A 14,611-nucleotide genomic window follows, 5' to 3' on the forward strand; every position below is an offset into this window, starting at 1 on the left:
AGGTATATATTTTTTCCCATATGGCCTCTATTATTATCTTCCAGTTATAGTGTCATACATTTGTTCTTGTTCATGAGAGAGATTTCTACTATTAGTACAGTTAATCATGGACATTGTCCACCACAAGATTCACGGTTTTATACACTCCCATCTTTTAACCTCCAACTTTCCTTCTGGTGACATACCTGACCCTGAGCTTACCCTTTCCACCACATTCACGGACCAGTGAGCACTGTTAGTTATTCTCACAACGTGCCACCATCACCCCTGTCCACTTCCAAAGGTTAAGGTCACCCTCATTGAACATTCTGCTCATAATAAGCAACTGCTCCCCATTCTTAAGCCTCGTTCTATATCCTGGTAACTTATACTTCATGTCTATGAATTTACATATTATAATTAATTCATATCAGTGAGACCCTGCAATATTTGTCCTTATGTGTCCGTCTTATTTCACTCAATATAGTGCCCTCAAGGTTTCTTCATCAACCCATTTTTTTTTAAGGTTTTGTTCACATACCATACATTCCGTCCTAAGAAAACAATCGATGGTTCCCTGTATGGTTATGTATTTATGTATTCACCAGCATCACCACTATCTATATAAGGATATCTCCATGTCTTCTACATACAAGGAGGAAGGGTCAAAGAAGGTAGAGAGACAAAAGAAAAAGAAAAAGAAAAAAGAAAGAGATAGAAAAAAAAAAAGACAGCTAGAAAGCAACAAAAGGAAAGACAGAATTAAACTAAAGTAGAATAAAGAGTCAGACAACATCACCAATGCCAAGAGTACCATACACCTCCCCTATGTCACCCCCCCATATGCATTTAGCTTTGGTGTATTGCCTTGGTTACATTAAAGGAAGTATAATACAATTTTTCTGTTAATTATAGTCTCTAGTTTGCATTGATTATATTTTTCCCCAATCCCACCCTATTTTTAACACCTTGCAATGTTGACATTCATTTGTTCTCCCTCACATAAAAACGTTTGTACCTTTTATCAAAATCGCTGAGCATCCTAGGTTCCACTGAATAATACAGTCCCAGTCTTCACCTTTCCTCTTTCCTTCTGGTGTTCCACATGCTCCTAACCTTCCTCTTTCAACCATACTCGCAGTCAACTTTGTTCAGTGAACTTACATTGCTGTGCTACTATCTCTCAAAACTGTGTTCCAAACCTCTCACTCCTGTCTTTCCTTTCTGTCTGCAGTGCTCCCTTTAGAATTTCCTGCAGAGCAGGTATCTTCTTCACAAGCTCTGTTATTGTCTGTTTGTCAGAGAATATTTTAAGCTCTCCCTCATATTTGAAGGACAGTTTTGCTGGATATAGGATTCTTGGTTGGTGGTTTTTCTCTTTCAGTACCTTAAACATATTACCCCACTTCCTTCTTGCCTCCATGGTTTCTATTAAGAAATCCACACACAGTGTTATTAAGCTTCCTTTGTATGTGATAGATACCTTTTCTCTTGCTTCATTCAGGATTCTGTTTATCTTTGACATTTGATAATCTGATTATTAAGTGTCTTGGCGTAGGCCTATTCAGATCTATCCTGTTTGGGGTACGCTGCGCTTCTTGAATCTGTAATTTTATGTCTTTCATGAGAGATGGGAAATTTTCATGATTATTTCCTCTGTTATCATTTCTGCCCCTTTTCCCTTCTCTTCTTCTGGAACACACATGAGACAAACATTCTGAGTTTTGTGTTGTCATTCAATTCCCTGAGATGCTGCTCATATTTTTCCATTCTTTTCTCTATCTGTTCTTTTGTGTGTAGGCTTTCAGGTGTCTTGCTCTCCAGTTCCTGAATGTTTTCTTTTGCCTCTTGAGATCTGCTGTTGTATGTCTCCATTGTGTCTTTCATCTCTTGTGTTGTGCCTTTCATTTCCATGGATTCTGCCAGTTGTTTTTTTTGAACTTTCGATTTCTACGTTATGTACGCCCAGTGTTTTCATTATATGCTTCATCTCTTTTGTCATATCTTCCCTAACCTTTCTGAATTGATTTAGCATTAGTTGTTTCAATTCCTGTATCTCACTTGAAGTGTAAATTTGTTCCTCTGACTGGGCCATAACTTCATTCTTCTTAGTGTAGATTGTAGTTTTCTGTTGTCTAGGCATCTGGTTTCCTTGGTTACCACAATCAAGTATTCCCAGACCAGAATAGGCTCAGGTCTCAGAAGGAGGCAGTAGTATCCAGTCTCCCTAAGGGTGTGTCTTAGAAGACTGATGCACCCAGTGAGTCCTCAAGTCACTGTGCTTTTCCACCCAGCACGTGGCACCTGTCAGCCTGTAGCTCCAGACCAGTGTAAAGAGGTGTCACCTGTGGCTGTTTTCCCCCAGGCTCTGGAATCTGATTCTGAATGGAAGGTGGGTAGTAGAGCTTGGCATCACCTCTTTCTTCTTAGGGAAGATACACCCCCTAGGGAGATGTCATTTGCATTTGAATAGTCTCTCTGACTCTACTATCTCCACCCTTGTCTGGGTCAGAGCACTGGGAACTGAAAATGGCTGAGGCTTTCTCCATTGAGCCAAAAAAGGGACAGAACCCCTCCCCCCCTTCAAGGCCAGTCCACGGCCACCCTCAGTTTCACCCATCAGCCAGAGATAGCACCTGGTCCTCTGGGCTCCCCTTCCCTCCCAGGGAGGTCATCCAGCTCTCCAAGGTCAGTTATCACCAAAAGCCTCTGTCTGCTCGTTGGGGATTTGTAGCTTGTATTGAGCAGTCAACATTTGTTAATTAAAACCTCAGTTGGAGCTGGGCTGACATATATTTGCTTGTTCAGACAGTGCTGCTCTCTATCACAGTGAGGTTTTGTAGTTTGGACTTCTGTGGAGGAGGAGGCTCCCAGCTTGACTTCACAGTTTTTACTTACAGATTTTATGCTGCGAACTCGGGCATACCTCCCAATCCAGGTTGGTGTATGATGTGTGGACAGTCACGTTTGTCCCCCAGCAGTTATTCCAGATTATTTACTAGTTGTTCATAGTTGTAGTTTTTCCAGGGGGACTAACTAGCTTCCACTCCTCTGTATGCCTCCATCTTCCCCCAGCAACCAGAACTGTTTCTTTTTAGTGGAAAATGTTTTAGAGACCACAATCTGCATGTTATCCTTTGAGGTATTCACTATTACTCGATTTATCACTGTTTCCAGACCCTTTCACAGGCAGAGCTAGAAAATACAGACTTATTTTAAAGACAAAATACATCATGAGTACATACTTCTAGAACTGTTTCAAAATACACAGACTTATTTTAAAGATAAAATATATCATGAGTACATACTTCTAGAACTGTTTCAAAATACCCACGTTATCTTTCCTTGAATATTTCTGTAATCTTGTTCCTTCTGTGTATATAACCCTCTACCCACTCTCTGCTCTCAAGATTTTGAAATAAATCTAATCACACTGTGCTTGTAAATAACAAAAACACCTCACATCCTATATTAATATTATTAAATTTCTTTTTTTCTAATATATTATTGAATCTGTTTTAGATCTAAATCTTAATAACACTCAAATTTGTCTCTGCTGTAGAAAATCAACGATAAGGTCTGTCTCATTTAGATACTGAACAAATATTTATTATAAACACCAATAAAAGCAAAATCTTTTTAAACCCCAACAAATAATCATTAGGCTTCAATATAATTTGTGGTTAAAATTAGCAAATTAGGATTAAAAATTCAAAGAAGAAACTTAGTATATATTTAAATCAACAATGTTGCTATATATTCCATTATGTGACCTAAAAGTCAGTACCAAAAAAGTTTACCACTAATATTTAATTACATAAGTAATGAGTTAAAAGCATTTTAAAGGATATACTCTTGCCCCCAGAAAGAAAAAGCTGAAAAAAATATTTTTTAATGAAAAAATATTAATGAGATCTTTCAGTAATACCTTATCTGCTTTAATATCTTCTTGTTCTGAAAGCCAATGATTTGGAGGACAAAAATTTCTTCTAGTGTCTCTGGACTTCAACATTTTCACTAGATTGGTGATAACCTAAAGAGCAAGAACAAGTCTGTGTCATATAAACAAGTTTAGTAACTAAAAATGCACAAATGCAAGCAATACCACTGTCCAGAAATCAAAGGATCACAATTCAAGATGACTGTACACAAACTTCATCTAAATATCTGAAAGCAAATGTGATTAACTAATTGAGATCTAGCCATAAACAACAATCAGAACCAGTTTACAGAAGTGTTTCTTTCTGCTGATCACAAGAATGTATTGTAAGTACAAAGCAATTAGTTATCTACCAATAAAATGAGAAAAATTAATACAAATATCTATAAATAATGATCATACAATAAGGGTGATAACAATTAGGTCTTGAAACACAAATTGGCAATGCATAGCTCCTTCGAGCTATAAACAAAGACATTAAGTGCCGGAAATTTATAGAACTTTTCCCCTAAGGTAAAATAGCACTTATTTCTTATTTTTCTATTTTATGGGAGCCGGGGGAAAAAAGAAAAATCCTAGATATACTATTTCTCATATCTTTCAAAATGAAAAATAAAATCTGGAGTTCTTTTATATAAGCCCTGGAGTTAGGTCTATTTCCCACCATAATTCCACATAAAATTTAGTCCAACCTCCTTCATAAAGCTTCCCAAAATCCTCTGGCCCACCCAAACTTACAGTCTATAATCATAATTTAGTGCTTTATTATTTTTTTAAATTATTATTTTCAATGAGGATTTGTTCCTCTCTGGCTTGGCAATAAGCACTTTGAAGGATAAAATCGAACTACATGGGAATGTAGTGGTAGTTGTTATGGATTGGATTTTTCCCCCCAAGACATGTTCAAGTCCTAACCTCCAATCCCATGAATGTGAACTAATTTGTAAACAGGATCTTTGAGGATATTATTAGTTAAGATGAGACCAAACCAGATTATGGTAGGTCCTAACGTAATATGACTGGTATCCTTAAAAGGAAAATAATTTGGACACATAGAGAGACAGAGACAGAAAGGAGAGATGGCCATGTGATGGAGGCAGAAATTGAGTTATGTCACCACAAACCAAGGAACACCATGGACTGCAAGTCCATCAGAAGCTAGGGGAGAGGCATGGAGCACAATCTCCACTTCAGGAGGAAGCATTGCCCTACTGATACACTGACTTCAGACTTCTAACCACCAGAACCATGAAATAAATTTTTGTTGTTTAAGCCAATTAGTCTGTGGTACTTTGTTACAGCATCCCTGGAAAACTAAAATAGTACTCATTGATTGATTTGGGGCTCAGTAATTAATTGTAAATTTTATAATATATGATTAAAGGAATCTAATAGCACTATTTAAAAAGACTTGAAGTTCTATATTAAATGGGAAAGTATTTTGTAATAGATAAAAGTTAAGACAACATAAAATTGGAAATTCAAAGTATATCTGAGACCACTATGATGCAAAGTTATATGGGACATACTCATACTAAAATAGTTATTTATTTATCTGAAATTCAAATTTAACTGGGTGTCCTACATTTATATTGATAAATCTGACAACAATTAGCCTTGGGCCAATTTGCCCAAATCCTTTTTCGGAAATGTCAAGTACCACACCTTAAAAATCAACTAAGAACAGTTTCCCTCCTTCATTTTAAACTGTTTTTCTCCTAAGTTTTAATACAAATTTTAAGAAACCATGAAAAATTGAGTGGCTCTATCTTCTGGTGTCAAAACATCTTTAAACACATACCTTCTCTCAGAATTCATTTTCAATATCACAACCTTAATGCCCTATAAATATTCAGTACCAAAATATGAAAGGTTAGGGAGGTAACCACTACAAAATTACAAAAATTGAAGACTGTGAAAAGTAAGGAAAGCTGGAGTAATAATTTTAAATTCAATTAATAGATAGCCAGTGTCGAATTCAGAAGAGATATTTTATTTCAATTATTGTTCAATTATTGCGGCACAGATATGCCTACTAATGAAGGCTGGGCCAAAACCAAAGACCCATAGAATTTTATATTTAAGTAGGAACAAGTTTGCAAACTGAACTCAAAGTTCATAAAAACTACCCCAATTCTTTGTAGAGTTAGGCCTGTGGTTCTTAACACTAGTTGCCTATTAGAAACACTGGTAAGTGCTGATAATATGCCCACAATGTCACAGATTCTAATTCAATTCCTCCGAGGTGAAACATAATTCATACTGTTTTAACTGTTCCCAAAGTGAATCTGATAAGCAGTTAGAATTGAGAACCAGTATGCTAAGAAATAAGAAGTAAATAAAACAGTGAATGAATAAACATTAGAATAATTAGCTACACCTAGCTCAACATATAGTTTTTGTAGGTTTTTATAATTATAAATAAAATAGCATTATATTTATTTGATGTGTTTAACTCTTGTCCCCCATATCTCATATTGCAGTGCTCACAGGTAGAACACACATTTACCTATCCTAGGTAAAGTTCTTCCATGCTAGATCTAAATCTTGGATTAAATAAATAAACGTTCACAAACTAATAAAAGTATTTAAGTAAATAAGTACTCAGAAATGCACACAATTGTTAAACACGCCTACTATGTACTACTTGAGTTTAAAACAGGTAATACCTGTAAGCAGGTTGTAAAACTTTTAACCCCAAAATTAAAAACACCCAGTAAATAAACGCTTAGAAACATACAGACTCCTTATAAAAATCACATGACAAGTGTCTAAGATTATTAATTAACAGGCACTGTTTTCACAAGATTATTATATTCTTGAGAATATGATGATCACAAGAAAATCTTGCCTCGTTGAGCTTTGGGGAAATATTCTTAAGCATTACATGTATAACATATATTAGATGACTTAAAGCTAGTGGTGTTAAATTACGACACTTCTTAATGGAGATCATTAACATTTGATAATATTTCTATGACCAAAAAATAAATAAATATAGCCCAAATTTTGAAAAATCCTCAAGGATAGAAAGGATATGGCACAGCTCTGTAAGAATCAAATTAAGGGTATATTATTTGAATAATTTTTACAAATCTTGTATTCAGGTTAAAAGATTAACACCGAGAGCTAATGATGACATATGCAAATTATAGTTAGGGTATTGTTTAACTTTTCACTTTTAAAAAAAACTTTTTGAAACTGAGAGATACAAATAAAGTAAAAATCACTCATAGTACTACCCTATTTTTTTCTTCCTTAAAAATATATAAGGAAAGCCCAAAGAAAACCATCTTGGTTCCTTATTACACCATCCTTAGAGGAAGCTACATATGAAAGGCTGTAAGAATTTCTGTTCTCTTCATAAAGATAGAGCAATTAGAGCCAGAAATTCAACTTCAGGCAGAGTTTATAAATTTAATGCATAAACTGTTTTAGCAGTGTCAACTGCAGGGCCTAGAAACTGACCTCAATTCTTATTCTGACAAAGAAAGATGACTGTATCCACTTAAAATTCTATGTTCTGTGATCAGCTAACAGAACCTCTCACACAAATTAGTTCAAGAGCACCATCAAAACACTGGAAAATACAACAACAGATGACTGAAGGAGTCAGGTCTTAGTTGCAATTCTGTCAAAATCAATAGGAGGCAGGAAATCATTGAAACGATGCTTTTACTATCTTTGGTTGATTCTACATTGAGTTCTTTAAATTCAGTTTGACACTCCGATATATAAAACCTGCTGATAACGTTTGAGTTTAATACTTTTCAGAGAGGTAGTGCAGAGTATAATCTGAGTTCAAATTCTGGCTCCACTACCTTCTAGCTGTGTGACTTCATATGTAAAGTACGTTTACAATTTTAAAAGAAGTTTATAGCATCTTCCTCACAGGATTGTTCTATTAAACAAATTAATATATGTATAACTAATTGAACGCTGCCTGGAACATAGTAAACACTTAGGCAAAGGTTCTTAAAATTTCACATTAAAGGTAACTTTCTTAAAAGAAAAACTAACAGTTGACTCCCTTTCCACTCAAAGATTATGCACTGATTTTTATTATTTTTAGGGCTCTGCTCAAAAGCAGGTAATATGTTTTTTGTCAAGAACAGTAATCCTATACAGTTTTGTTTTCAAAACAATTCTGTTCTAAACTTAAATTGTCCTTGCAACAACTCAGTATCAAATTTAAAACAATCCTGTACCAAAAAACAAAAACAAAAACAACAGTGACTTTCTACTCTAACTCTTAAAACCTTCAATGATTAATAACTTAGTAGTGAGTCATTTTGAAGCATAAAAAAAAATTATACAACAAATTTTCACATAATGCTTCAGCAAAACAAAACAGGCCAAGGGAAAACGTATACAGCTTTATTAAGTTCAGAGATTTCTAGGTCCTAAAGATAAGTCTGTTAGATGAAAATTATGGAAGTCTCAACAGGTGCTATAAAACAATGAAATTATCTGATAATGTACATGAAACCTGATATCATACATAATGGAAAGCTTTATTAACAAAGATCTAGAGTTTAATTAAATACTTAAAAGAAAACACATATGCTATCATAATATCTATGCTCAGGAAAAATTTACTTAAGAATTTTAAGCTGTATATGGGTGAAATACCTTATCTTAACTTAGGGAAGTTGAAAGGTTGCCAATCTTCAAGAATAGGTATATTTAGGGCTCAACATGTGACCTTAAAAGTTTACTTAGGAATAGAGACAGGTAATTAAAATAAATTGTGCAAACATATATTATTACATCAAGCTGCACAAATTATAAATTCAATGATGCATTAGTACTGTATTTGGTGCAATCAAAACATTATCAGTTACTCTCACTGCTACTAATGCTCATGCTCATAAGTGAAATGTGTTGTAAAATCAGGCAGAATGGGCTGGATAGAGACTATCAGAGACTTGTAGAATGAATAAGCATTCCTTAATTAGCCCATCAGGTTAAGTGCAAGCATTAATGGGTCTTTCCTAAAGTCTAGCTTGACATCTTTCTCCAAACATGGCCAAGAAGAAAGTTCCATTAGCAATATTAATACAAGCTTAGTTGATCATTTTCATTCAATTAACTTCTTTCAATTAAATAGATAGCTTGACAAAAGCAGTGATAAAAGACCTAAAGGGACAGCTGATGACTCGCACTGAACATTAGTGTGCGAGAGGTCGCTAGTATTAAACGGACTGTAAATCTAGCATTCAATTTGGAAAATGCATTTCTTCTGCTCTCACTCCTTTAATGAGCAATTTTAGCTGACTAGATGTGTTTGCTGCAGAAATTTCATGGGAAGTCAAGCACCCTTTTTCTTTTCTTTTTTCTACCCCAATAGTTAGATTCTCAGTAGTGGTGGTTTCCTGCCAACATTCCAGCCACGGTAACTCATAACTTCTCTTCCTGCCATGGTTAAAAATGAAGGTATTCTAAAATAATTTGTATCCAATTCCCATTAAATTAATAGCCTTATTCTTCCTCTGTTAACCACTTTTTTTTAAAGATTTAAAAAAAAATAAAATCTCTAAAGAGATCTTTGAGTGGAAAGTAAAAAAGAAACATCATTAGTTTTAAATGCGTGTGTTTTTGTTTGTTTGTTTTAGTTTTTATTTATACATTACCTTCTCACAAAAAGGACTTAGGGCAATTTACAAAAGATGGATGCAATGATATTTTAATTTATATGGGTTTTCTTAATGTTTTGCAAATTAAAAATTATGCCTGAAACAAACCTGTATTTCTTTTCTTCCAAAATGAATCAAGTCAAAACAATTCTGTACATTATTTGAACTCAGTAAACCAAAAATATATATATAATAAATATATATACACACATTGTGTACCTTAAATAACTGAATCCATCGTTTTTGTTCCATCTGTATACATTGCTGCATTTCAGAATTAGTAGTAACTCCAATACTTTGAAATGCTATAATATATTCTTCTCGAACTTCTGGTTTTGTTTCCGGATAAGCCAACTTGATGATCCCTAGGCATGCATCTCGAAGGCATCGAGATAACATTATCAGCTCTTCTAAAGTAAAAGGCATCATTGATGATTGTCTTTGACCTACAACTGAAAAACACCATCACTTTTCTACCATATTTGCTTTTTTTTTCACTTCTCAACATACAATGAAAGCTTACAACTTAAAACTTTCTATTCTCTTTGAAAAATAATAAGCCACGAGGCCAGCAACAAACTGATTCCTCAAAATTCTTACCTTCTATGGGATCACCGAAGAATTCATTATCATGTATGGAAATTAGCGAATGACTAAATAAGGAGCTAAAAAGATAAAAGAGTGGGATGATTCGACTAGAATCTTCTAAAGACATAGGAGAACCCCTTGATATCACCTGAAGCAATGGTACCATAGACCTTGAATTGGAGGAAGGGGAGGAAAAAAACAATGATTTTAAGATTAGTTTTAGTTTACAAACTAATCAAGACATGACATCAGACAAATATAATCAGGAAAATTAACATTTACATTAGCAATTAAATGACTTATTGGCAAGGTAAAGTCACTGTAACAATATAGGTTAATAAATAGCATAGGTTAATACAAATAGTACACCAACCCACTATTCTTTACTATATGACTGCTACTTATGTCACTTGGATACATGTAGTTACTAAAAGTGAGCCAGGAGTCCTAAGACTGAAACTCGAAGAACGGCTATAACAAGTAATGCCACTATTCAAGACATATTTTACTTTTATCATAACTGTCCCTTTATCCCTCTACTTAACATATTCCTTTACATTTTTCATCTATGTAAATTAAAGGTAGATCATTTTTGTCTCATGAAAAACTTATCCTGCTACTTATATTTAGGAATGTTTTAAACAGTTCAATATTAAACCCAAATTAGTACCTTCAGGAATAAGTATTCTCTTTTCTATACTGGGCCTTGTTTCTATTGAGGAAATTTACTTGTTAGCTCCTATTATTGCTCTTACTTTTACTATTAAGACAAGTTACCATTACAGACCACGAGCTCAAGTCTTGCCTCTAAAGTAAGGCAGGACTTTATAGATCTTCACAGACTCCTTCACCTATCAAGTGCTGCGATATACTAAACTTACTTATCCCACTTAGAATTTGTTCCTTTTCTCTCTGTTAGATCTGGTTCCTTGTTTGATTCAAAACTCAAGATAACTAGAGGTTTACTTGTAAGCTCTTTCCAAACTGTAAAGCCCCAAGTTCTCTACAGAAAGTCAAGTCAATCCTAGGTTAATGGATGTTGTGTGGCAAGATGACCATGTTATCTTCCCCTCTGTTTATGATTACACTTTGAGTACCAATTTCTGCAAATTATAGGTACATATTAGATGAAATCTGAGCAGGAGTGAGAATCCATAAATTATCAACAAGCTGCCTACCAGTGCCAGAAGTCACAGAAGAGAATAAAGCAGAAGGTAAGGCCTGGCAGATGTACTCTTCATTACTAGTTGGGGCTTTGATAAGCTTCATTGAACTACACGGACCTTTAAGATCTCTTTGATACATAGCTCAGGGTAGGGCACTGCCATCAAAGATGTTATGAAAACAGGAAACTGGATTTGCAGCCCTGAGCTCCATTCCCACTCAAAAGAAACATTATTATGCCCGACATCCCTACACATTCTTGAATATGCCTTATTCATATTTGTAGTCCCAGTGCTTAGCATTTAGCACTATGCTGAATGAATTAATGAATGAAAGCTATCCATCCAAAATAAAAGGATATACAAAAAGGGACAAAAGTACAACTGTCCTACCTCATTGCCAAAGCCAGGATGACAGAAAAAGGCTGTTTATGTGGAGGATAAAAGAGGCATGGGGGCTGCCTTAACTGCACAACAGTTGCTTCTTTTAAACTGCCAAGTCCTGTGAGAACAGGAACCCTCTTCTATTTTCTGAGTTACTCCCCACCATGCCTAGTACTGGACCATCCACACAGTGGTATTCAGTAAAAATTTTGCTGACATACAGAAGAAAAAAAATTCAATGTCATATGTTTTGTTGATATCAATAAAATAATGGTCTGTACCATTCAGTTCCCTTGTCACTAAATGCAGAACTACAAAAATAATAGATAATATTGATGAACACATACTATTTAGGGGATTATTTTTTTTACATAGTATAAGTAGAGTTAACCAGTTGCAATATGGAGAAAGTGTTTTCCTGAATCTGAAAAAGTGATAAATCAGCTTTAAGCTATTATCCCTGTAGATAATGCTTGTACTTAAAATCATCATGATCACCACCACCACCACCACCACCATCAGCAAATCATCACCATCAGTTATACACATATATGCCAGTATGCACAAAACTCCTATATGTGAATCCCTAAAAAAAGATTAGGGCAATTAAACATTAACTTATTTGTTTTCTTTAAATTTCTGCAAGGAAACAAAAGCAATTAATCATTTTCACTTTAATGACAGAAAATCTGATCAGCCAGAAGGGTCAAGATATTTGCCTATGGTCTCATCCAGCCAGACAGTAAATGAAGCACAAGTCTCTTGATTCTTTGTTGACTGTTCTCTCCGCTATAAACACTGACTTAAATATTCCTCTGAAAACAGGTCAATCTCAAAGACTTATGTGCAAATAAAAAGTCCATAATTTACTGTAATGGAAAAGACACTGATACATAACTCTGGAGAGGTGGCTGAATTACTGACCATCAGTGAGACCTCAGGCAAATCCCTAACCTCTGTGTATATTCTCAGAACAATAGTTTCACCCTGTACCTCTGTGGGAGCCACCCCTCTTCCTCCCCCTTAACTTAAGTAGCTTCTCTTCTTCTATATAAGCTTTCTGCTGACTGGATTCTTGCCTAAAAAAGCTTTAAATTTACTCATCTAGAAAAGTTTGAAATTTTACTACTTTTGCTGATGTGAAAAGGAATGGGTTAGTACCTGAGTTATTATGATGACCACATTAAAAGGCAATATACAATCAAAATATTCCCTATTTAGTTAAAAACAATACGAACAATGTTAGCCTATAGGTGACTGAGTAAATAATGATGTTCACTCCATAAGCAGATGGCATATGGGCAAATCATATATACGTTAAGTTTTGGCAAAGGGATGTCTAGTTGAAAATAGTAACCAGCTGACTGTGTGTTCCTTCATTTTTGACAAAGAGGAAACTAGCTAATTTCAATAGCAAATATTGAAATCTAGGTAAATTAATAAAATTTTCATTTGCAAAATGCCCAATAAACTGAAAAACTTGCTATCTGTTTGGAGATAGTTTAAATCTGGTCCTGCTTAACTGGGGCAAGGAACAGATGGTGTTTCTAAGGTGTGGTCATAAACCATCTGTATCAAAATCAAGTAGGCAGATTCCTTACTTTCTAACTCCAAATCACTGAATCAAAATCTCTTGGGTAGGACAAGAGAATCTTCATTTTAACATATTCCTCTGATATCCCTATGCCCACTAAAGCTATTCAAGTCTTCCTATGAAATTATTTTCAAATTAAACTCAATGTCATTTCCAGAGAACAGTATTTCATTTCCTTTTCAATTTTAGTCCCAAAAGTAAATATGGTGGGATATGTATTAGGGTTGTGTTAATGCACTATAATATTCTTGAGGGACTTTACTCAGTGATACCTCTAGCGCCTAAAACAATACAACAAACACTGTAAACATCCAGTAGATATTTACTCATGGAATATATGCATAAATACTATAACTTTTTAAAAAACCCACTTAATCATATCTCAGTGTGTTCTGATCTGTATTGTCCACTTTTTATTATGATTGCTTAAGACAAAATACTTTAATAAATTAAGTAAAAAGAAACTAAAATTCTCAAATTGCCTTTTATAAGAAATGAGCTTTTTAAAAAAGCAGTTGTATAAACTTTACCAACTTATCAAATAATATTGATAATTTAATATAATTAATACTATCCCATTTTTCTTTCACACACCATGATTCCATTTCCTCACCAAGAGACAAATGCCATAAACAAATAAGCAATTATCAGCCAGAACTATGATAGTAGCTCTGTTGCTAAGCTGGAGCTTATAGGTAAATGATAATTTCCTGTCCTAATAATTCCCAATCTCCTTTTGCCCTAAACAAACCTGTCATTCATGGAAGCCAAGGTTGACACAGTCATAAGTGGCTGAAATGCAAAAATATGAAAAAAGAAACACCTAAACCCTTAAATTTTAATTTGAAACCTAAAGGATAGAAAAGAATTTTTCTAGACATTAAGTTATTCTAGGTTTCTCTCATATCTCTATTTCTGGTACTCACTATTGATATAAGATAAATCACTTAATCTTTATGGGCTTCATCAGTTGTAGGGGCATCGTAAACATTCCCTTTACTCACTTAAGATTCGTTAAGAGTAAATGAAAAAATATCAAAGCAATTCAAAATAACTATCAATAAACTGACATTTTCCTTTTATTAGTAAGAACAGTTTTGCACATCTGATTCAGCCATTGGTTACAACCATACAAGGGCTGACTAATACAAAGGCACTAAAATGTGATCTTTTTCTCTACAAACGTCACTGAAAAGCTCAAGATCTAGAAATCTCAACACTTGTTTTTCAGCTCCATCTAAAATGTCACAGACCAAATTTAGACTGCAGATGAGTACAGTCTTTCTTCCAGCCTCTTGTCCCTAAAAAAACAAAAAACACTTCCTCC

General features: G+C 34.5%; 1 protein-coding gene across 2 annotated transcripts in view; it reads right to left on the bottom strand.

Moving 5' to 3' along the window:
* The window catches only part of UBE3C (ubiquitin protein ligase E3C), a 182,202-nt gene that overhangs the window by 97,582 nt on the left and 70,009 nt on the right, over positions 1-14,611 (bottom strand). For both annotated transcript variants that reach the window (XM_037835725.1, XM_037835724.1), the window contains exons 12-14: positions 10,156-10,313; positions 9,775-10,007; positions 3,908-4,012 (exon numbers count right to left, since the gene is read on the bottom strand). In XM_037835725.1, coding sequence (XP_037691653.1) covers positions 3,908-4,012; positions 9,775-10,007; positions 10,156-10,313 — 496 coding nt within the window. The remainder of the gene's footprint in view (positions 1-3,907; positions 4,013-9,774; positions 10,008-10,155; positions 10,314-14,611) is intronic.

This window comes from Choloepus didactylus, chromosome 5, assembly GCF_015220235.1.
Source record: "Choloepus didactylus isolate mChoDid1 chromosome 5, mChoDid1.pri, whole genome shotgun sequence".
In the NCBI taxonomy this organism is placed as follows: Eukaryota; Metazoa; Chordata; class Mammalia; order Pilosa; family Megalonychidae; genus Choloepus; species Choloepus didactylus.